The sequence below is a fragment of the Oculina patagonica genome, chromosome 7 (assembly GCF_052425735.1).
Source record: "Oculina patagonica isolate OP01 chromosome 7, crgOcupat, whole genome shotgun sequence".
NCBI lineage: Eukaryota > Metazoa > Cnidaria > Anthozoa > Scleractinia > Oculinidae > Oculina > Oculina patagonica.
Window position 1 is genome coordinate 22968698 of NC_135764.1, and position 24083 is coordinate 22992780.

A 24083-nucleotide genomic window follows, 5' to 3' on the forward strand; every position below is an offset into this window, starting at 1 on the left:
TTGTAACTCTAGTGGTTCTCTAGTGTAACAGCTGCTAGAGCGGTTTTCACTTGAGCGTCGAAAGTAAATTGCGTTTGCTTTGGTTTTGCAAAACTACACTTAGTGATTGGCTTAAAAATCTCGCGCCACTTTCTCAGCCAATCAGGAGTAAAACCAAAACCAATCGTGACTCACTCGCGCATGTTTTCCCGCGCTTCGTGCCCGCTGCGTGTATTTGCTTCGAGTTTTGATTGGTTCACTAGATTGTCTGTGTTCTTTGTGATTGGTCAGAGTAATTACTTTGGTTTTGGTTTTACGACACTCAGTTGAAAACTGCTCTATTGTGTTTGGGGCTGGGGGTATTGTTTATGTTGTTCGTTCTATTGTTTCCTTGAAGAGTAGCGAGCCATTCATGTTAGACTTTGTAAGAGCTGCTACATGACCAATTACATAGTTCCTACAATCTTGAAAGAGTCTTAAATTTTAGCAGTCGTCTTGAAAAGTCCTTGAATTTGGTTAAGTCATTGAAAAGTACTTTATTTCTTCATTATTTCTTCAAAAGTCCTTGAAATTAAGGGCGTCATACCCGCCCTATAACTTTTCTGATCAAGGGAAAGAAGAAATTGTGCGTTCAAAGAATAACAAAGACAGAGATTGTCAAGAAATTACCGAAGTAAATCATATTGGTAAGGAAAATTTAGTCACGAACGACTTCTAAATTACGGAAATAACTTGCAGAAATGTCGGTATAAATCGTGAACGCGTCCTTGAAAACAATTTTCTGTCTTGAAAAAGTCCTTGAAAAGCCCCTGAATTTTATTTGCCTGAAGTTGTACGTACCATGCAATTAGGCTAAGATTTTCGAAACGTCAGTCACCAAAAACTAAACAGTCTTTCTTACGGGCAAATACTAGCTAACAATTATCAAACAACGGTCGAAATCTCACAATCCTAACAATCTGTCTTGAAATTATAAAAGCTGTATTATTATTGGGTCGCAGTGTTGGAATAACAGTGAAATTTAAACGCGATAGATGATTTAAAATGCTTCTTATAGTTCCTCTTCGTTTAACGATAAATTCGCTAAAATATTTACATGGTAAAAAGGATTTAAATTGACCTCACGGCTATGCATTAAAATAAATATGCCTTCAAGAACCCGGATGAATGACGTGATTTCACTGTTACCTTACAGTAGAAAAGAGTTTTATTTTACGTTTTCTTGGCTCACTCGTGTAAAATATTGACTGGATTCAAAGGCAATCAGCTTATTATCATTTCTCCTAGCTTCCTTTCAGAGATGACGGGTGAAATTCAGGCTACTCGCCAGCGTGTAATATCCTTAAAAGGCCATAATAGTGAAATTCTTGTCGTGAGTAAGTTGGAGAATGTTGTGTAGAATTTCTTGCAACTGATCTTCAACTCATTCCAGCTTGAAACCGTAATGTCTCATGTTTTGGTTCATTCGTACCCAATCTTTATCTAAACGATCCTTCTTTTTTGGTTTATTATTACCTTTTTAGTATTTTTCTACCTTAGCAAGCTAATTATTTTGATGTTTCAACTTTCCTGCGATTAGAAGTTAACTTTTATATAACAATTTATCGCAAGTTCGAGGGTCTATTATAGGGGATCGTACATTCCCCACACCACCATTTTTTGTTATTCCTAGACAACAAACTTCTTTCGTTTTCGGTGTCCCCTCGGTTTTTCTTCCCAAACCAGAAATGGAAACAAAAAATATTAAAGAAGCGATGAATTAGAACTTGAAGAGCAACTTTCCCTGGATCTTCATAAGAGACTAGTGTTCGCCCGTTGTTTCCCCTCTTGTTTTGGCCTGGTGTTTGGTTTCGGCTCCCTGTTAGGTTCTGGTCGTAGCTGCTCTCTGTCGTCTGTTCGTGTTTGTGGTGTCTGACTGTTCAAAGCTGCTACAAAACGAGGCGGCCTGCTTGTCCCAAGTGGATCCGCTCTGACCGTTGAAATCTGTCGAGAAAAGAAGTTACAGTTAAAGTACAGTAGGCTTTAGATGGTGTAGCAACCCATCCACAGGGATTAGCAATAAATAGGCGAGTTGCTTTATGTTGCGGAAATTGGAATGTGTGAAAGTCGTGATGACCTAATAGAACTTGACTGCTAAACAGTAAATTAGTGAAGAAAGGAAACAAGTTATTAAATTGTTATTAAGTTATTAAGTAATTAAATTAAATTAAAATTAAATTAAGTTATTAAATTTTTTTGTTTGACCGGCCGCCGCGTAGCATAAAGCGGTAAGAGGCCTGCCTTTGTTCTTTTCAGGCTTCCTTTTAGCATTTTTGTCAGGTCACCAAACAATTTACCAGTACTCGTTTTAAGATAGACGTGAGCTAAGAGCCTAATCCAAGAAAATAGCAAAACGAGTCTCGGTCAAGCAAACGCTTGATCTGGCGTCCGTTGCCCCTCCCCACCCCCTCCCGTTCCCCTCCTCCCGCCGCGCCCTAAAGTACTAGCTAACAACCAGTCTATCATTTACCTTTGGAACGAAAACAAGGCACAGCGTGATTGTGGTACAGAACACAACCAGAACAGAAAGAACCGCAAACGTTACATCCGGGTGATAATCTACCACGTTGACAACCGTCATGCCTAGCGCGCACGGAAAAACCACATTGTACACCGAGATACCAATATGACGCGAGTCGTTCAACGCAGCAAAAGTTACATTCCTTGTTTCCCAGGCCATAAAAGCACCAAATGCTAACATGAGACCCTTGTAGGCATAAATAACGCCTAGCCACACATTAGGGTGAGCAGAAGTGCAGTGGATATAGTAAGGCTTGTACTTTGTATCCGTAGACGAACTGTATTCCTGAAAGAAGAAATAAAGATACACACAGAAATTAAACACCTGAGCTTTGGTAATGTTTATCCCCTAGTCTTGATTGGCTTAAAGGCCATGATATTGCAATTCTTGAGATTCGTAGACATGGACCACAAATATAGTAGGTGCACGCGTTAGCGAGAACAGCTGGGAAGCTCAAATGTTGCAATTATTTGGGTGTTTTTAATAAAACAATTATGCCACTTGCGCTTGTTGGATATTTAACAATTATTCCACGAGCGCGCATTGGATATGAGATGGTAGATAGCCAACGAGGTGCGTAGTGCCGAGTTGGATATAGCGATCTCATATCCAACAAGCGCGTGTGGAATTAAAAAAAACGCCCTAAGAATTGCAATATTTGAGCTTCCTGCCATATTTGTGTTCCCCTTGTATGTAATCACAGAAACTTCAAGCTTTCAAACCTCTTCTCCTGCGTAGTATTTACTGACATAAAGTGGATCAATAATCTCCCAAACCATAAGAATAAGAAGATCGATGGATATAAATAATCCCAACATAGCAAACAACTGGAAGTCGCTGATAACCTAACGGGAAAAAAGGACAAAACTTTCAGAAATTATGTTTCCTAGCTTTTCCTTTCCCAGAACTTTGCGTTCTGTAGCCGTACCGTTTATAAGTTCTTTTTATACTTACCATTTTCTTTGTTCGATTGAGAAAGATCTTATGCACTCTCCAGGTCTTCAGGAACATACCACCAAATCCTAGTGTGAACCCAAGGCAAGCCACCCAGGTTGAAAACTGAACGTCAAAAAAAAAAAAACAGATCGAGAAAGTACATTTAGTAGAGGGTTTAGAGCGAGAGCAGTTTTTAAGCTGCAAGTGCAAGGAAGCATACGTTCACTTGTCATAACATAAAGGGAAACGTTGGGGCGCTTTCCATTAGTCAGAACTGCAATGGGCGTCAAAAGTCCTTGAGACAGTTGGATGAATTTGATACTAATTTAAAATTCCCTTTTTTTCACCTTTAATCTCTGCCCTCCTCAACCCTCCCCCCCCCCTTTTTTTTCAAGGTTAATAAAATAATTTTGGGGGGGGGGGGGTGTGGGGGGGGGGGGGGGGGGAAAAAAAGTGGTCGACCAGACCGGTATATTCAAGAACGGAATTCAATTGTTAGTCAGTTTTGTCCTGCATGTCAAATCAGTCAATGCATGAATATTATACATCATTATGGCGGATTCGTGGGATAATTACGTGGAAACGGCCACTTTCACATTTTAAACCTCCGGACCGGCGGGGTAGTTCTGACTAATGGAAAGCACCCTTAGTGTGCATGATTAATCGTCGCCTGATTTTCGAAAATCCTCAGGAGACTGTCCAAAATTTGATGATCACCCGCTAGCGTTCGGAAGTCTTCGGAAGTCCTTGAGTGATCTTCGGAAATCCTCTAGAGTCCTTGGGTCTTCATTAGAAATCGTCGAGTAAACGTTGAAACAAACATGTCCTTTTTTTGATTCTGATAAGCTTAGACATAATTTCAAAGGTACTCACCCTACAGCGTAAAATTGCCTCAACGTCAGGACTCACAAAGTTGCCGTCAATCCCAAGTAGAATTCCGGCGATGTAAATAAGAATCGCTCCAACCACAATAACGTTATTCATACGAGGACTTGACATTTTGATAAACCTGAAATCCCGTATGTAATACGTCACTTTCAATTGATTGTATTTTTAATTATCACAAGGTTCACTTTGTCAGTTGTGCGCAAAATGTTAGCAAAACGCTTGTGAACCTTTATGGTTTTTACTCTCCCTTCCTCCCTCTATCCTTTTTCCTCCTTTTTTTGGCCCGGACAACAAGCAAGAAACATTTCAATTTTTTCTATAATCGAAGAGGATTGCAAGTGCTTTCTTGCGAGTGCTCAGAAAACTGCTAGTTTCATTGTTGGCAGGGCGTAAAAGCAAGTTGCAAACAGCTGCACAAAACTAGAAGGCTATTATCAAATGGCGAAAATGCTACCCCGGGGGAATGCTACACCCCAAACTCCGTATAAATCATCATGTCTTCAAACAATTGTCCGTGCATTGTGACTATTTTTCTACTTTTTCTCGCAATTGATACAGTTACATGTTTATGGTCATGCACACATTGCGGACCTATCTATCTTTACCTGTGATTGCTGTGGCTGATGTTGAATGCCAGGAACGCTGCCGCCATAATGATTCCCAGGACTTCAACCGCGCAAAAGAAACCAAACAAACTAATCGAGATTTTCAGCAGTTTGTCGACGGTTGTCATGTGGTCGACTGGAATACTTTCACCTGTGAATAAATATAACATAAAATTGACTTATTAAATGACATTCTTCCCGATCCTTCCCAATACTTAAACTCGTGAAGTTCCTTCCCTTGCATACCTCTAGCTTGAAAATGGTACCCTTTTGGGCGGAGCCTTGGCTGTATAAAGGGAGTTCCCCCCCCCTCCCTCCCTCCCTCCCTCCCTCCCTCCTTCTTTCCCTCCCTCCCTCCCCTCTCTTCCCTCTCTCCCTCCCTCCCCCCCCCCCCCCCCCCCCCCTCCCTCCCTCCTTCTTTCCCTCCCTCCCTCCCTCCCTCCCTCCTTTCCCTCCCTCTCTCCCTCCCTTCCCCCCTCCCTCCATCCATCCCTCCATCCCTCCCTCCCTCCCTCCCTCCTTCTTTCCCTCCCTCCCTCCCTCCCTCCTTCCCTCCCTCCCTCCCTTCCCCCCTCCCTCCATCCATCCCTTCCCCCTCCCGGAAAGTAATTTTAATTACCGTGCTTTCAACATGAATTCTGTCTTGGCGACAGGCTCGGCCAATTTTGGAACAACAACCGTCCCTAGGGCGCTTTTCCTTTTTCGCCCTGGGGACGAGGTTGACGATATCATAGCAAACTAAGCGCAACTCACCTTTCCAAACGATCTTTGAAGATTCGAGAACAAGCTTGTCTGTCAACACCGTGTAGTTTCCTAGTATTTTTGTCTCTCTGTCTAAAATTAAACGACACGAATAAACATCTACTTTTTGAATGTGCATTTTTGTAATTTGCCAAAGAATCATTTCTAAATCTGAACCTTTGTAACTTGTAATGAACTGACCGGGGTCCTCTTCGTCAAGAATCATGGATTTAAACAAATTCTGTTTACAACACACTGCCTTGCCACAATGTAACCGGGTTAACAAAAACAACAACAACGAAGAAGAAGAAGAAACCTTCCCGTAAGGGGTCTGCGAAGAATCTTGAGATAACGTTGACTGGAACCCGGGCCGGTGAAAAAACCATCCAGAACCCGAAAACAGAATGATGGGAAATTACTTCTATCATTATCTTTTTCAATTGAAATTACAAGCACTTTTCCAACTAAACTGCTTTTAACGGCTTAGCAGGCAGTCAATCGTACGTTTTCAACGGTATCGCACTAATTCTAGTCAAGCACATATTTTATGATGCATTTTACATGTTTGCTGGGAACCTTTGCAATAGATCTCACCATGCATTTGGCTGACTGTTACTACTCCTTTTCTCTCTCCTTGTTTGTTAAAGTACACACGACCCTTGAACAGAACATAAAAGGCATACTTATTCACAAGCATTCGGACATGTCGGCTTTCAGCTGTCACAAAGTAAACTGGTTCCCAGATTTGTACCTCCGCCTTAACTCATAAAAGATCTTTGAACGAGATTATCCACAAAAATACCTATTTCTTTAGAGCTTGTTTAGAATAGCGACAGAATCAGAATCAGTATTGGAGGGTTATGATTTAGTAAAACTCGATACAAGATGTAGGCGTGAGTCTTTCTTTCAGTCATGAAAAAGGTTGGCTAATTTCTTCTGCTTATGCTTCCGATTTCGTCGTTAGTGTAAAATAGCCGTTACCTAGCTACTACTTTTATAATCATCTGCGGGCTCGGTCATGTCTCGGAGGCAGGTATGATATTGAGAAAAAGTACAACTCGTTTTCAAGTCTGACTAATCTAACTTCATGTTTATTTGCAGGAAAGACAATTTCTCACCGAAAATCCTGGAAAATTGACCTTTGACAGCGATTTCTTGAACAACTGAGCCATTTCCGTGTCGTTGTAAGAGAAATCTGACAAGCTTTTGTTCTTCCTGGCAAGTACTTCTGCTGAGCTGTTTAGAGCTAGAGTCATGGCAACGATGGCATCGTATGCAAACCCTGAATATAATCCAAGCTCGTCAAATCTGCTCTTCCATTCGCGATACGCTTCCTAAAAAAATGAAATAAAAGTACTTGCCACTTATCATTGTTTATAGTGGCTACGTCGCAGCATCGCATTAAGGTTAATCAATGTGATCTTCTCGTGTGATCTTGTAAAGCTAAGATAATATATATTAAAATATATTATATAATATATTATATAAACAGATCAAGTTTTATCGCGTCTGTTCATTCCATGGGGATCAAGAGTTAATCACTAAGGGCAAAACTCTTGAACCCCATGGAATGAACAGACGCGATGAAACTTGATCTGTTTATATTATATATATATTTTTTTATTACCATTATTTTTGTAACAGCCTCCCTTTTTTTCTATATTTGTCAACCAACCATATTTCACCTTTTAAGTTTCCATTGTTTTAGATATTGTAACAGCCCATTTCCATTTTTAATTAGCTTTTTCAGCTTCTGAAGAAGGTAAGTTTTGTCTAACCGAAATATTGGGCAATAAAATTTATTTGTAGTAAATAATATAGATGGTAAATTTTAAGCTCGGTAATAAATAATGAAGATGAAGTGTTCAACATGACTCGAGCATGGGACAAAGAAAAATTCTGAGTCCCCGACGGGAATCGAACCCATACTTTTTCTTTTTTTCCCATGTTCGAGTCATGTTGAACACTTCATTTACAAAATTTATTTAGCCTTTTTAGCTGTCCGATTAGCCTCGCATTTAGTTTATTGGATTTTCTGTTGCTCCTTACCTCGCTTCCTATTATGTTCGGGGAGCTGGGCCCGATTTTCAGGAACCCTGTGCTGATGTAATTACCAAAGGCCTCGATTACGTGCTTCGTCTTGCAGTTGAACTTAGACGCATGCGCAGAATGAATTACCCACCACCGAGTTTGGTACCAGCCTATCAGCAGCCAGACATACTTCTTCCCATAAAATCCTTGCTTGTAAGCCTAAGAATGATAAAATAAAACGGCATCAGGGGAATGTTTATGAACGCTTTCATTTCAGACTGACTAGCTATCCTTTTCGTCCCCAGAGCCCAAGATACTTCTGGTCAGCGCCAGGAGGTTCATGGGCTCTGGAGACGAGAATGGCTAGTATTTGATTTCGAAACAGACCAGTTACCTGACAGAAGACTTCTACAGCCTTTTCCTCGGAGAAAAGTCCGACAATTATACGAGCATCTTTAACCTAGAAAATCAATAAAATGAACTATGAAATAAAGCTGATGGGATACATTTATTATTATCAAAGACCCAGAATTTGACTTTGGGTAGACTGTAGCCGCATGCGTATATACCTGATTGAAGGAACGTTAATCTGTGAAAAGCATAAACCATGAAAGATGCGACCCAAATGTTTACTGGGAAATCTGCACATTTTGTTTAAGACATTGGAATATTACTCAACTTTATCCAGAATGTCATTCGGTCTTATCGTTCATGGTTGATGCTTTTCACAGGGTCAGTATTTCTTCAATTAGGTGTACGAGTAAAATTAACGATAGAATTTTAAGAAGTCAACGGGATTTGTATTGACACGCGACATCGGTTTGATACTCTACGGCTGATTTTTTAGGGTACAGGCACCGACAACAAGGCCAATTGTAAGATAGTATATTGCTTTCGCACGTTGGCTTTTGGTTTTTATTTTTGTAGTCTTTGCAGTTGCTCAATTCCTTTCAATTTTGTTACTGTTTAATATTCAGTCGGTCCCACCTTTAATATATTGATGGGAGATTCATGATCTTCTTCCTTTCCTTCACCAAGAAATTCCTGAGCTACGATTGAAATGTTGTTTTCTTCAAGAAGCTTTGTTAGACTCGCCAAAGCCTGCGGAACAGTTACAAGTAACAAACGTTATTCACAAAACAATTTTGTATCACATTACATATCGCGCCGCAACACATCACGGCCGTCATATCACATCAAGACACGTGCGTATCACATGACATCATGACGTATGACTTGTCACATGGCGTCGTGCGTCGCAACGTGAAGAGATACGCGACGTGATGTGATATAACACATGACGTGATTTGATGTGATCTAATACTCGGCGTCATGTGACGTGATGAGAGCTGATGGGAAACACAACGTGATAAGCTTTTGATATGATGCGCAGCGTAATGTGTTGTCTCACCCAATGTAATATGTTATAATTACCCTGCGTAGCAGGGTTGTAGTTTTTAGCCCGTTTAAAAGAGTGCGCGATCGCGAGAAGGCCCTCTCGCGCTTTTCGCGTTTCTCCCATACGCACGCTAGAAACTATTCGGCGCCTGCTACGTAGGCTATGTTGTAATATACACGCAGCTTGATGTCATGTAATATGTCTCGCGACGTGTTATGTTTTGCGATGTGACGTCATGTAACGCAATGACGCGACGTGATATGACACTCGACGTGATGTCATGTGCCAAATCACATCACATCGCTTTAACTATAGTGTCCCCAATTAGATTTTATAAGCTAAATACTATTGACACTAGTCCTTCCTTCCTTCCTTCCTTCCTTCATTCATTCGTTCGTTAGGGGTGGCGAATGGTAAAATCCGAGACTCGCCGAGACGCCGAGACCCTTGTTTCAAAATCCGAGACCGAGACTTAAATGATTTAAGAAAATCCGAGCCCGAGACTGTGAGCCTCTGAGCAGTAAAAAACCGAGCCCGAGACTCTGTACAGTAAAAAATTTAGCCCGAGATTAGTATTTTTTTAGTGAGACGTAAAGAATTGGCGAAATGTACTCACAGTAAGACGCCAGCTGCTAGTTATGGATTAACTTCGCAACCTTGTTACGACCTATCACGACCCCACATTTAACTATCCAAGGTCACACGCTCTGTCATACTATGCGAGCTTTTGCGTCACGACATCTTCCCGATTCCGGTCGGAAAGTATCAGTCTCTTGTAAAAGCTTTTTGAAGGTCGCCAGATCGATCTGATCCCTTGAATCTTGAAGGTTTTGGTCAGCTTTTTCCAACGTTTGAGAACTGGTTCATAGATAAATATGGACGAAGAAGGGGGAGAAGGAAAAGCATCGGCAAAAAAGAAAACGTAAGTAGCGTAGTATGAGATAGTATAAAGCTTAAGAATAACGAGTAAGTGTCAGCCTCTCGATTTTTCAACGCAAAAAACGTCCAGTTCTCTTGCCGTTCTCACTGCGCGCTCATCGATCGAGAAACACGAAAATAGAGGGCTGTGGACAGTCTAAGTAAGTGGTTACATGATCGCATGGTCTCCACGTGTTTTGGCATTGCCCTTGAATTTTACCAAAGCTTTGGCTAGCTTTATATTTAACAATCGATTATGCATAACTGCTTACTTGCGTGTTCTAGCTAAACAATTTGTAAATAGGTCAACGTTTCTTATATGCGCGCAATTCATTGTTTTTGCGACCACGTTGGAAATATAGCTAAATCTGGAAACATTCCAAGACTAATCCAGAGAACCAGGAATTTTACCTAACATGTGTAACGGTATCCCATTCATGTGATGCATTAACCTATGAGAGTTTATCAGCTTTCATTAGCGTTTATTCCGTAATGATATTAGATTCACGCTGCACATACACTCTTGTTTTTTTTTCCTATTTGAATATTTTTTCCGACCCAGGCTGTGTATTTCAAGTTTTTCCGCCGCTGTTAGGCTGAAAATACTCTTGTGTACATTCTTAAACTGGTTTAGCATATTACATCTCCGTTTATGTCGTATACTGTGCATATCGTCGTATTGCATCGTCCGTTCATCGAACTGTCATAAGCATCGGAGCATTTGGCTAGTAGCGGTTTTTTACTCTCATTTTCAATTTTTCTCGTTTGGAGAAACAAAGAGCTTTACATGTATACGGTCCATTTTAAAACATATAATTATATGGTATTTGCAATTTTAACACAAAATTTATACTCTGTTCAAAATCTCAGGCTTTGGATCATTCTTAAAAATTTTCCAAATATTCATATCAAAGAAATTGTTATAGTATTGTTACGGAGAGTTTTATATGAAACGGGTCAGAGATTCTGCTATTTCAGTACAGCTACTTGCACCCTGAATTGAATATCAGTCCATCGCATCTTTCTCAGTTCCTGTCCTATGCTGAATTTCCTTGAGAGTTCACCGCTACCGTGACTTATATATACTCCAGTGTAAGTAAGGCATAGGAGAGCAAGGTGTCTTAATCTTGAATGCAGTACAGCACAAGACTAACCACTCAAGGTACTACAGAGTTCGAAGAGCACGAAACATCGGATTAACAGGGTAAGACAAAACCTATTTATTTAAAGTTATATGGTTAGCTATAATTAGAGTAGAGATACGGATAAAGTTTCCAATTCTGAACCATGAGTAATCGGTGTAATCCGTACATTCCGTGTACGTAATCTTTGACTGAATATACTGGCTGGTCACGCCATTATACTCGAAAGACCACGATCGTACACATATATAAATCCTATTCAAGCGATTTCAATACGGGCGCCTGAAACTTAATGTAGAGTTCATTGGTATTGCCTGGGAACGAGAATGCCTTCTGACCAGAAGGATCGCGGCCTCTGGGCGACGAGAATGAGCGGACTTTCCTCGTTAGCTCTCGTAGCTTTTCGTTAACAACGATTCGTTTTGTCCGAGATTCTGGCTGAAATAATATAAAATCCGAGACTCCGAGACCTTGCGGCCAAAAATTCGAGACTCCGAGACACAAAAAAATCCCCAAAAAACGAGACTCCGAGACTCATCACAAAATCGTCCGAGATTTCGAGATTTGACCGGAATTTTCCGAGACCCTGGATTTTCTGGGTACCATTCGCCACCCCTTTCGTTCGTTCGTTCGTTCGTTACGTTCGTTCGTTCGTTCGTTCGTTCGTTCAATTTGTGGTTGACATCACATCATCGCACCGCGTCCTGTAAGTGATTGACAGATTTTTCTATTAAATATCGCTCATTCTTTGTAGGTAGAGGGTTTCACTTACAGCTTCATAGTAAGGCTCCCTTTCTGTTAGTATGGCAATTCTGTCCCATTTAAAATACTTCAGCACGGCTACGCGACCGTAGTTGTGGCCTTCCTCTGGAGGAATGGTTCTAAAGAACAACGGGTACTTCTCTTTGTCCGACAAATAAAAAGAAGACGCGCCATAGCTGACCTGTAGGTGACAAACACGAGAACATAAAAAAAAAACGCCATGAATTGTCCTTTTACAATCCTTTTTTTTGTAACAGCGCTTTATAGCGGTTTTCACTTGATAGTCGAAAGTAAATTGCGTTTGCTTTGGTTTTGCATTACTACGCTTAGTGATTGGATTAAAACCTCGCGCCACTTTCTCAGCCAATCGGAACTAAAACCAAAACCAATCGTGACTCGCTCGCGCACGTTTTCCCGCGCTTCGTGTCAGCTAAGTGTATTTGCCTTGAGTTTTGATTGGTTTACTGGATTGTCTGAGTTCTTTGTGATTGGCCAGAGTAATTACTTTGGGGGACCACCATTTTAACAGCAACTGAGTTTGGTTAGTTTTGTTAAAGTGTTCTAAAACAACTCTCGAATTTCCGTTTTCGGACCAACCACCCAGCCAGACATGACCTTGTAGTAGCATTTAAGCTGATCAAATCAAGATTGATCAAAGGTGAGACGAAAGAGTTGTCAAGAAGGGACTTTGTCTGCATTAGGCACTTTAGACGCGTGCTGACGATGAGCAACAAAATGCAAAAGGTAGCTGGTCAACCTTTTGTACAGTCTTTGATCGGAATGAAAGGTTACCAATGGCGATTTTATATGCAGTGCACAATACGTATGCGTTTACGCAATGTCTCTTTCATCAAGATTAGCACAAGGATGAATTCGATATGATGCCTACGAGATAGACCCAAAATTTACGCTTTTGTTGCGCGCAAGCGAGAGGCGGGTTTGCGGACTTCTCCGTAGTGTGCAACCTAGGTGCCGTGTTTCAAAAGCGCGCCCTTCTCGCGCGCTCATATCTCGTTTTACAGTTAATAAAATCTTGGCTGCTGACTGGCTGGAACCCTTTTGATTGATACCCATATGTACCTGTATTAGGTTCATAAGGTGGGAGCACTCGGCGATGGGCCTGGTAGCTGCACTGCACATGCCTCCAAGCAGCATGATCTTCGTGGGCGGTTCGTTAACATGTCGAAAAAGAGCCTGAACTCCGTGGCCTAATTGACACTGCGATGAAAGAGAGAAAAATGACACGGGTTGGCTGCTTATAAAGGCTAAATAAGTTGCCCTTAAAAAATGTGTTGTTTAGACAAGTTTGAGTTCATTTGACTGACCATACTACAAATTATTAAACACCGACAAATCTTAGACTATTTTATTTTATCTGATATTTTGGAGGTTTTTCCCTGCCAGCAGATTCTTATTTTCCGCTATATATTGAGATGAAAAGAAATTGGAGACTCTTCTCTGACTCGCAACGATTCATATTGAACATGCCTTAACGTTACAGAGCTATCAAGCAGCGTTCGTACGTTATTATATGTCGTGTGTCCGGGTCACATATAAACCGCCCGTGAGATCAATTGTCGATCGCGGTAAAATTAAAATAAAATGTGCTTCCTTACTGTGGGCGCAGTTACCAATCAGCAGATAACTCGAACAGGCATGCGTACAGAGTACCTCGGGACAACCGGTTTCAAAATCCGGTTAGTTTCGTCCACCATCTTGGACGGCGGCTAGATCAAACATCGATGCGAGTCAGAGCAGGTTTTATTTTCTTTCCGTCTCAAAAAAACTAAAAAAGAAACTGCTAGCAATTTAAACCCTTTTTTGAAAGATTAGTTTACCAGAAAAACTCATTAATGCGACAGCTTTTCTTCCCTTAAATTAACATTGTATTTCACTGATAATGAAAATCAATTAAAACATCTTTATCTAGGTAATATGATAATATTTCGCCTAAAACAAGAGGAAGAGGGAAAGTTGACCAGAGATTGAGACATTTCAGCAGACGCAACGGCTACATCGGCTAGCTGTGTGTGTGGGTCAAGTTATCTTCATTTGAATGTCATTTTACCTTGTAGGGTAAGAAACTATAATGTTAGTTCGACCTTTTAAATTAGAGGGCAATGGCGGGGGGGGGGGAGAACGCGAGGACGACAGCTAAATAAAATGTTATCGTCGTCTTCATCAGCGCCACTTTTCTTTGGATAAGCCGCCTCCTGGCAATTTTAATTTTTTCGGTCAAGGTTATCGGAAATAGTAAACGGAAGGGGACCAAAATAGATGAGTCGAATGAAATATGGAGATAAGTTTAACTTAATAATCCGTATATATGCGTCAAGACAAAGTATATGCTTGAAGTTTATATGTAAGCCTGTATGCTTAAAAACGAGAAGCATAATTCCGACGTCAAGAGAAAAAAACTATTTCCCCAAAGAATCGTTCATAAAGTTCGTAGATTTTGATTTTAACTAATAGTTTTCGCTTCCAAGTTCAAACTTCAATCCCTCTACTTGTTGCAATACGTTTTACTTGGTCTTGGTATAGAGAATTTGTCGGTACGTCAAGGCAATAACAGTTGTTCATAGTTGATGAGTTTTTTATTCTCATTATCTATGTAAATCGTGCGGAGAAATTAACAGAAGATCTATTTTGAAAGTCAAGTGGTTTATTTGCGTGTTTCTTTGTTTATTTTTTCTTTGGGCCTTTCCGTTCCTCATTTTGACAAAAAGGCACAACTCAATTTCCTGATAAAAACCACCGATTTAACCAAATTACAGACTGTGGGGCACCGTTCAGGTAAAATGTTTTTGACTATCAAGGTTTAAATTTTCATTAAAACTTCTAAAGTTGCTTTCATTAAATATCTTAGTAGACATATTTAATTCATAAGCCACAATGAAGGCATCGATAATAAAAAATAAACTGTTGCTGTTGTTGTTTTATAAAAGAAAAGCAGAAAAATGTATGTCCTTATAAAAGAAACAGCAATAAATTATTACTTAGACATTCAGAAGGAATACTTGGAACTAGTCCACCAAAACGAACTATATAGATCAGGGATTTTAGGGTTGGAATATCGAATAACAGTTAAGTGGGATGTTAAATTAGGTTTTTGCGTGAGCGAAAAAAAAAAATGTTAAAATTGCAATAAGAACAAAAACAACGCCTAATATCTGCCCAATATAACTTATAGAGCTCACCACGAGCCTCTCACAACAGGAAAAAACTTTAACTGCTGTAAATTACTAATAACTGTGAAGAAAATAAACATCGCGGTTTTACCCAGCTGCATTCAACTCAAGGATCAAAAAATTCAATAAGATTTTCCCCTACCTTAGTATCACGCCACTCTATGGCCAATTTATACCCTGGTAAAAGTTGAGAACGCTCGTTGATAAATCGAATGGCCTCGTTTACAATTTTGATGATGCCTGAAGCGTTCTGGAAGGTCGTCATTGCGCCAGAAGCATACAGCCCTCCTATTGTTAGAACTTTCCTCTGGTCATTTGCAAGCCCTTGAGTCGTAGTGTAAACCACGCACAAATACAAGACCGACTTTATAAAAGACATCCTCAATCTTGTGGAGAATTGTTCCTTCGTCAGCGCGAATTCACGCACAGGTTGAAATACGGAGCTTCGTCAGCTGATCTGTGGAGAGTTTTAAGAGGCGACGAAATGTCGCAGTAATAAAATACAGTTGGTGGATTTAAATAAAATGTCTAGAAACTCGAAACGATCAATTAATTGTTTGAATATGTCAATAGATGAAAGGACAGGTGTATTCTGTTGTTCAATTAAAAGTCTCCACATCAGCAAAACTGAAATGATAATGACAGCTAATGAGTCTTTCCTCTGATAGCGTGTTCGGTAATTACGTGCGTTTTAGAGTTCACGCAGAAAACATATAAAAATGTCAAACAAACGAAGGATAGATCAGTCCATTCGATGACTATTTGATGTTTTAAAATACGTTAACTCTCCTAAGACATGAAAAACGCGAAATGAAGTGCTTTTAGGGCCTTACAATAACTTGTCACAAATATTTACACACTTGGCTTGTTAGTCGACATTAATGAACGCAACCGAAAATAATTACTCGTTCCTTCGACAATAAAGTAATACATCGTAAAAATGGTTTTTGTATTTTATCGAACTCATGAACAGTCAACAAATAAGATATAAAATATAGCCTAAAATTGACAGAAAAAACCTTCTTATTTATCAAAAATAATTTTTCGCAATAAGAGAATAGTTTGTCAAAATGGTTTGTGCGCATGCACTTTATTGAGAAATTCAACAAACATGATGCTATAAAAAAAGAAATATAAAATAAACACAAAATGGTTTTTTGTAAGTCTGGATAAAATCGCATTACTGAAATATTACGTTTCTAATTTATTTCCGTAGAAAGGTTCTCCCGCTGTTAAAAGGTTTAATTTCTAATTTTAAAAGCTGTAAAATTGCTTAATTTATGTTTAGCAAATTACTTCCACTGTTTACAAAATGTACATGTGGAGTAAAGGTGATTATTACCCTATACGTTGCCATGGTAACAGAAAGTGCAATTATTTTGGAAATTCTTTTCACACGCAACATCAGGACGCTCTCTTGGCTTTAAAGGGACCGTGTCATGGATTTTACCAGAATTTTGAATAGCCAGAATTTATATTTGTGTCGCAGGAAACCTTAACATGATAGTTTATTTTTATTAAAAATTGCTTTATTAGAGCACTGAAACTGTTAACGAGCATCTTTGGCTGCGGATGGCTCGGATGGAAACGGATTGCAATTTGAAATAGTTAGGCAAACGTTTTCAAGTTGTTTCTGCGCGTCTTCGAAATATCGATATTTATAGCCGTAGCTTGATTTATATTTCTATCTGCAAATAAAGGTTATATCTTCCGTTAAATGTTCAAAGGCAATGTTTTTCATGGGTAAAGTTGCCAACCACTTATTTCAAGAACAGATTAGACCAAATAACTGCGAAATCTCCGTAACATAATTCCTTTAAAGGAAGCATAAGTTTATTTTATTCTATCAACGTTATACCAAGTTTCTCAAAAAAGTTGCTTCAGAGAGCGGACACGAACATTCGAGTGGTTCGATTTGTTCGATAATATACAACACCTTGAATATTCTTGACACCTGTTATCAAAACACAATGCATTATTCAATAGCAAAGGTATTTTACGCTCTACGTGTATGGAAAACTCGTGAATTCCAAGTTAAATTTCACGTGAAAAAGCGGTAGGCTTCGTAATTCGTGCGACATCGGCGTTCGTGTACGTGCGTGAAATTGAACGTTAAATTAACTTACCGCGCAACACTTTTTCGGAGGTCTCAAAAAATGGAAAATTGCAGGTCAACTTACAAGCTACAGCAAACATTGAAATTCTAGACCACTGCACGCATAGTCTACGTGGCTAGAGCCTTACCTCACGATGGCGAAGTACGTGAACGGGCGCGCGAGCTCCCACGCCAAAAAATATTCTTTTTTCTCTCAATGTTTAGTAAATCTTGCTTAAATGTGTTCCAAATCTTCATTAAGAACAGCTGCCGTGAAAATACTTTATTGCATTCAAATTATACGTTCAGGTTGGATTAGATAATACTCTGGGTCCTATGAGGGAAACGAACAGAAACCAAGAAAAACTTAGCGTAATTGAAAATAGGCTACGTGTATCGTACGATATAAGCTTTTCGCGTACATGCGTAAAATTGACACCAGGCAACACATTTTCCTGTACTGTAGAGGTCTCAATAATTGGAAAGAAGTATGTTAACTTGCACGCCGTCACCGTCTACATTAAAATTTTATGCACGCATAGCATACGTAGATAGAGGTTTCGTAAGCGCACTATGGCGAAATACATGAACGGGCGAAAGTTCCCACGCGAAAAAAATTCCTTGTTTCTCGATTATCCTTTTAGTTATTCTTACGCAAATACCGATATAGCTGCCGTGAAAATTCTCTATTGCATTCAAATTGTACATTCAAATAGTGCATGTTCAGGTTAGCTTTAGACAACAGTACACTATATGTATTTGTCATTTTTATAGCAAATAGAAGAAAGTCAAAGCTCTGAACAAAATTTTGGCCTTGGTACGTTTATTATACGAACTTAAGTTAACAGATTAATTCATAACCTCGATTATTTTGTATTTTCAAGCACACCCTATTTCAGGCCAAAATACTGCATAAACCACACCCCTTGGGGCAGCCTATTGGCACTTAGCACACGGGAGGCACACGGTAAATCGGTACATGTTAAATCGGGTATAGGACTGTTCAACCAAAGCATTTTTCAGTTTAATACAGAGACACCCAATTGTGAAACGTACATTTCGTCCAAGAAATTCTAGTATATTTCTAGCATAAAGTTAGACTGTCTACAGGCCTCTATTTTTTCGTGAACTAGACGGAAGCGCAAAACTCGCTTCGCTCGCTTCCCGCCCCCACCCCCTCCCCCCGCGTGCTCTCGCTTCGTTTCCTTTTTTTGTGTTGAAAAATCGAGAGGCTGTGGACAGTCTAGCAAAAAAGTTGGCAGCATGACTGAATAACTTGTTTGCTATGCACTAAACAAGGTGTCCAATTCATGTTCTCAGTGAGAGGTTGACTAGTCGGGCTATTGGGGAGCCGGCAATTTGCATTAATATCCTCAGAGCAAGATGTTCATTGTAAATTGTTTTGGTTAATTTTAGCCGAAGTACAAACACCCATGTTTAAAAAGACCTGGTTGGATAAAGCCTTAAGATCACCCGAATGTATATATCGAACACGAAGGTCTGTTTTTCTTGAGAATTTGCAAGCTGAAGTATTGCGTGGTCCTTGTTTTTGATGATTTTCTCAGAGTTTGTATGTGTTTTATTGTTGTATTGTATTGAGATTTTGGAAAAAAAATTCTAAAGTTTACTTTGGCTAAAGCGGCTTTCTTTTGCACGTTTTAGATAACAAGTATTAAAATGCCAGCAGAAAACACTTTTCTCAGTCTTGTTGTTAGCAGTTCAATCTGTTTTTCTACCCAATCATTATCTTGCGGTGCAATCGTTTTCTATGAGACATGCATGCAATGTTTCTTTAGTGTATAAGCCCTTGAGGAATACAAAAAAAATCGTGTACATTTTTAAATAAAGATATTCTGTTGTCCCAACGGTAGGCCACAAACCTCACTAATGCATGCCTGTATTTTACTAAGGATGTCAGTTTATTTGAGCAAATCTCGGCATAGCTAAGGAATTACCATAAATTATAGGCCCATAAGAGTACATATTACAAACACATCGTAATCAACACACTTAAAAGATCCAACAAATTATAGCCTACTTCAAATCAAGGTTGCCATGGTGAAATGACTGGAACCTTTAATATCAATATCACCCTGAAAAATTTATCTGTTTTCCAGGTTGAAAAAAATAGTTTTAAGTTCAAGGTGTGGTGTAATTGCAGTCTCATTTCCCTAAGTTTTAATCTGACTTGTCAATGTTCCCTAAAAATAGCTTTATTTTGCTGTGAGACGTTTCTTGCTTCGGCCAGACTATCCCACCATTTAACGCTTTAACAAAGGAAATAATTTCACGTTCGCACTGTTTTGAATTGTTAATCCGAACCTAAATCCAATTTCTTTTTCGTTGCCAGCAGAATAATTAGACAGAAAACTCATTCTATGGAGTCTTTGTTCAGCCTATCTTATCCGATAATTGAAAATTAAAATGTCAGACACTTTTTTGTAGCGGCGCTTCAAAGGATAATTTGAGTTTAAATGGCAGCCTTTCACTTTCATCTAAAGTCGTTAGTTTGCAAAAGTGCTCAAAGCCGTCGTTATAAATGGAAATTTTATTTTGTCTGCTAACGAAAATAATCTATTGAACTGTCGAAAATCCTTTGATGGTGCCGATTCGATTACTCTGGCGCAGAGTCTCTATTAAATATGTTATGTCTTAGTCTTTAACTTCCGAGATGGGACATAAAAATGAGATAAAAACAGATAAAATAGAAGGTCTAGCTTAACTTATGGATGAGTTGGATGGCTTGCGGGGGAGCGGGAGGAGTGAAAACACATGCACACACAAAAAGGTTCAAATTTTGTGAGGTGACGAATATATCATTTCTCTTCGTTCTGTTAATACAGTGTCAGATATTCTGGTAAACAGGAATGAAAAAATTACCGACTTGTGAGTGTCGTCTCGCAGATGTGCCACTTAAAATTGCCACATCAGCCACAAGTCAAGCTCAGGAGTTGAGCGAGCGATAAAACGAAGGACTTTATTGAAAGTTTAACTATGTGCCACTATTTTCTATAGAACCAAAATTATTTTTAAAAAAAGGAACTCAGTCGGTGTAGACTTGAGAAATACTCACTCTTGATCAGAAGAATTGATTTGTAAACTTTAGGATTGGTCATCTACATGGCTTGTAATTGTGGAAGTCTCATTCAAACTAACTGAATTTAGCCGGAGCTTAAGATCTATGAATTACACGTTGTATTTTATACGAAAAAATGTTAAAAAACAAATCGGAAGGTCATTCTAATTCAAAACTAAATGCTATATTATGTTTCCTGTTATTTTCTCTTGAACGTATCTTTTCGTAAAGATCACACAAACGGAACGTTTTGCTGGTAAATATTTGACAGACCATGCAATAAATTTGATATTTTTCCTGTTCTCACTAGGAATATTTCATTACGAGCGACTGACTAGAAAATAACAGTCTAATCCACATAGAAAATTGATTTGCCGTAATATCGTGTGGATTAATTCTTCAGGGATTCTAGCGAGTCTTACCTCCTTATTTCATGTGTGTCTTTCGATTCACTTTTTTCGGCCTTTCCTGTCTGTTTGTAAACTGAACTGCTCTTGGCAGCAAGATTGTTGTCAACTATATAGCTTTCTGAATATTTTTATGCCGGCAGAAAACTGTCAACGCCACATGGCTCTGTTATGTTATCTGAATGCATTAAACGGTATGTGGGTTGTTCAGTCATAAATTATTCAAACGTTATTTGTGTCTCGTCCAAAAAAGTCTTCACCATAAATTTCAATATCCATTTGCTTTCTGGTTTTCCTCGGTTTCTAAGTATTAAATAATTCATTAACCTGAACAAAAAACCTCTCCTTTGCCGCTAATTATAATACACGGTTAAAATTTTTAACACATTTTCTTCTCACTTTCGTTAGTCTAGGAAAAAAAGGAAAGTAAACTTGTTAAACTGGAAATTACATGTAAAACAGCACTGCCCTTTGCAGAAAAACCAAATAATCAGGATTTATAGACAAAAGAACTGATAAGAGTCAAGGTCGAATCAGTTAATACAACAGAGAAATGCGTTTTAACCGGTGTGTATAAGGATAAACATTTCTCCCTTTTTTGGAAAAAGCTACCGACCGAGAAAACTCTATTAATTGACTGGGGCCAGCTTGGTTCTCTTCTTATCAAAATGACCTCTCTTGCAATTAGGTTTCCGTTTTAATTTCCGTTCCCTGGTCATTTTTGCAGCCTTTCAGGCGCATTACTATATTTTCAACAGACACAATGCTTCCTGTAAGTATAATTTTAATATTTATAGTGCATCTTTATATAAGAAATACGATTAAAATTCAGATTCATGAAGCTTGAATTCATGTTGTGATACATGAATAAAAATTGCCCTATCAAGCCTAAAACAATTAGGCTGCATTTTTACAATCATTATAAACCAGATGCTAGACACGTTGGAAGGTTTTTTTTTTCAACCAATTAACGCTATCTATACTTCTTCAACGCTCAATCAAATCTCGAGGTAAAGTTGATGTTAAAGATCAGAGGATTTGAACAGACCGATTTTACTACTTATCCCAGATCTTCTCAGAATCTAACACGTGAGCTGGCACTCTACTCGGGAATCAGCTAGGTTCCTCCCTTTTCTAACCCCCAAGTTTGCTGGCTACTTGATTTTTTCAAGCGGTCCGCACATATTTGCGTAAACCACTTGCCTTTGCTTATTCTAAACTTACGAAAACGGCAAAAAAAAAAAACACGAAATTACCATAAAGTTGCATTTCTAACCAAGCATATCACAACTTTAAAAATATTTAAAAGAAAAGATAAAAAAGGATGAGCATTCGGACCTTTGGCGAGAGATTCTTAGTTGTCTTTTCGTTTACAAAGTTTACAAAATGCTAGTAAATAATCAGACCTATCTAGTTTCCTTTATGGAACGAACTTTAGTTGAGACACTGCTTAAGATACGTAACGGCTTGATAGTATTTGAGTTATTTTCACGTCGGTGTATCTGAAAAAACCTTAAGGGTGCAGTAGAACTATCGTTTTCACAAATGTCGTTTCAGCCAAATTCGTGATTTGTAGGCGTAAATTTACTTCAGCTATGTAACAGCAAAGTGTCCGAAATTTGTCCGAAATGAGATAAAAAGTGTCCGAAGATTAAACTTCCGAAAATTAAACGTCCGAAATTTTATGCAAGTAGTGCTCTTCATTACAGAATGGCGGGAAATCAATGCCACGTGATTCCATTCTATCCAATAAGGGGATAAGAAAACCGCTCTTGGAAACGAGGCTTTTCGTGCAGCTGGCCGTTCCCATTACTGACAGCCGTCAAATGGAGCTTACAAAATACAATGCAACGATTTTCGAAACGATTTTATTAAGTCAATACATTGTTTTTAATTTTTTTGTTGACAAGTCTAGTACATGTTCAAGATTGAGGTCAAATATCCAGATTGATTAAACGCCATCGAATGGGGAGGATATATAATCTTTTCTTAACACGAATATATTTTAGCGAGTTTTTTTTTGCAGAAAGGCAATTTGGTTTACAAATTGATGCTAACCGGGTACTTATAGACTCGGTAAAATCTAAAAGGCAATATCAGATTCATATTCACATATATATTTCTCCGGTTCACAAATCATCAAAAGCTAAAATGATTACTTCCAAGGAAATGTTAAAACATCGTCACAAAACTCTGAAATAATGATGTTAAAATTACACTACCATCGCAGCCTTTACTATTTGTGGTAAAAAGTTTTAACAGTGCTGTCATTTGCTTTACTTCTACTTTCAAAGAATAAAAGTTTTGTTTTGAATCCGTAGGTTATCCATCGGCTTGAGACTGAACGCCACTAACAGATATTTTCTCAAATAACAATAAAATTATACTTTACCTCAACACTCATGGCCGGTTTGACTTCAAAAACCCTCCTCGATATTAAAAAAAATTCCGTTAAAAGCGGGATGCAATTGCTTGAAGTTCACGGTGATTTCCTTGGCAATTTTAAACAGGAGCAGTTCAAGTAGCGATGTTTTCTGTCACGTAACGCGAGAATAAAATATGACAAAGATCGCTTCCGTGTTGTCATTTCGTTTATGCTTACCATTTGGTTGTACAAACATTACACGGAAATTGATTTTAATTGTTCTGCTTACTTGACAATACAGTGGCGTCAATTCTGTTCTGAGACACTTTATATTTTACCAAGGCACTGGGAACAACAGTGAATGCAAAAGTGTTGTTTCTTTAATCGAAGAAAGCAATAAACTACGAGCAGTCCCTATTTTTTCGCATAGTCCGTCGAGCTTGAAGCGAAAAATTTTTCGCTTCTCGCCTCACCCCGCCTCCTTCCCCCGCGCGTTCATTTATTTTCCCCTTCATGATCAAGCTCAACGGACTCTTTGAAAATTTTTTTTTCGCTGAGTCAAGCATTTTTCGCTGAGTCAAAAATAGGGACTGCTCGTACTCTAAGAAAGCAAATACTTTTATTTTTATGCAACAATTAGACATTGAAACACTGGTCGATTGGGACAATATTATAAAGTTTGAAAGTCACAGCGCTGTTTATGACTAACTAATAATAGGAAAAGTCTTTTCTTTTGTTACAGAATTTTCATGTGTCACTATGTAAAAACACTTCACCAAAAGCTCTAAAAATATGACATACTGCTCTAACTGCTCTAGGATTTCAAAGAAATTACTTTGCTTTCTGTGTATATAATAATATGCCAAAGGATTGAATGACAGTGTTGGATTTTGTGACATTTGAGGAGGACGATCAGCCAGGTGTTCAAATGTTCAAAACGGGATATCTTAGCCTGTTCCAGGCGTTCGGTTCGTTTCCCCCATTTTTTCGC

The 24083-nt window shown here is 38.8% G+C and overlaps 1 protein-coding gene and 1 long non-coding RNA gene across 2 annotated transcripts; both read right to left on the reverse strand.

The window, feature by feature from the left end:
- Positions 1-3: 3 nt before the first annotated feature.
- Positions 4-20881, reverse strand: LOC144660567 (gamma-aminobutyric acid type B receptor subunit 2-like). Its single transcript, XM_078521221.1, has 16 exons — positions 20743-20881; positions 15292-15606; positions 13042-13179; positions 11972-12142; positions 8728-8841; positions 8135-8200; positions 7759-7959; positions 6828-7043; positions 6304-6367; positions 5722-5802; positions 4969-5119; positions 4349-4484; positions 3494-3598; positions 3262-3384; positions 2489-2824; positions 4-1962 (listed from the first exon to the last, which is right to left on the reverse strand). The coding sequence occupies exons 2-16, from the start codon at positions 15526-15528 to the stop codon at positions 1771-1773; spliced, it is 2331 nt and encodes a 776-aa protein (XP_078377347.1). The 5' UTR covers positions 15529-15606; positions 20743-20881; the 3' UTR covers positions 4-1770.
- Positions 20882-23454: 2573 nt separating this feature from the next.
- On the reverse strand, positions 23455-24037 carry LOC144659855 (uncharacterized). Its single transcript, XR_013571975.1, has 2 exons — positions 23710-24037; positions 23455-23493 (listed from the first exon to the last, which is right to left on the reverse strand). It is a non-coding gene; the product is annotated as an uncharacterized LOC144659855 (long non-coding RNA).
- Between the last annotated feature and the right edge of the window lie 46 nt (positions 24038-24083).

Coding starts and splice junctions, on each gene's coding strand:
- LOC144660567 (XM_078521221.1), bottom strand. CDS start 15,528: ATGTCTTTTATAAAGTCGGTCTTGTATTTGTGCGTGGTTTACACTACG. Junction 5,803..6,303: donor AACAGTCAGCCAAATGCATG/GTGAGATCTATT, acceptor GTTTAATTTTAG/ACAGAGAGACAAAAATACTA. Junction 3,599..4,348: donor AGGCAATTTTACGCTGTAGG/GTGAGTACCTTT, acceptor TTTGACGTTCAG/TTTTCAACCTGGGTGGCTTG.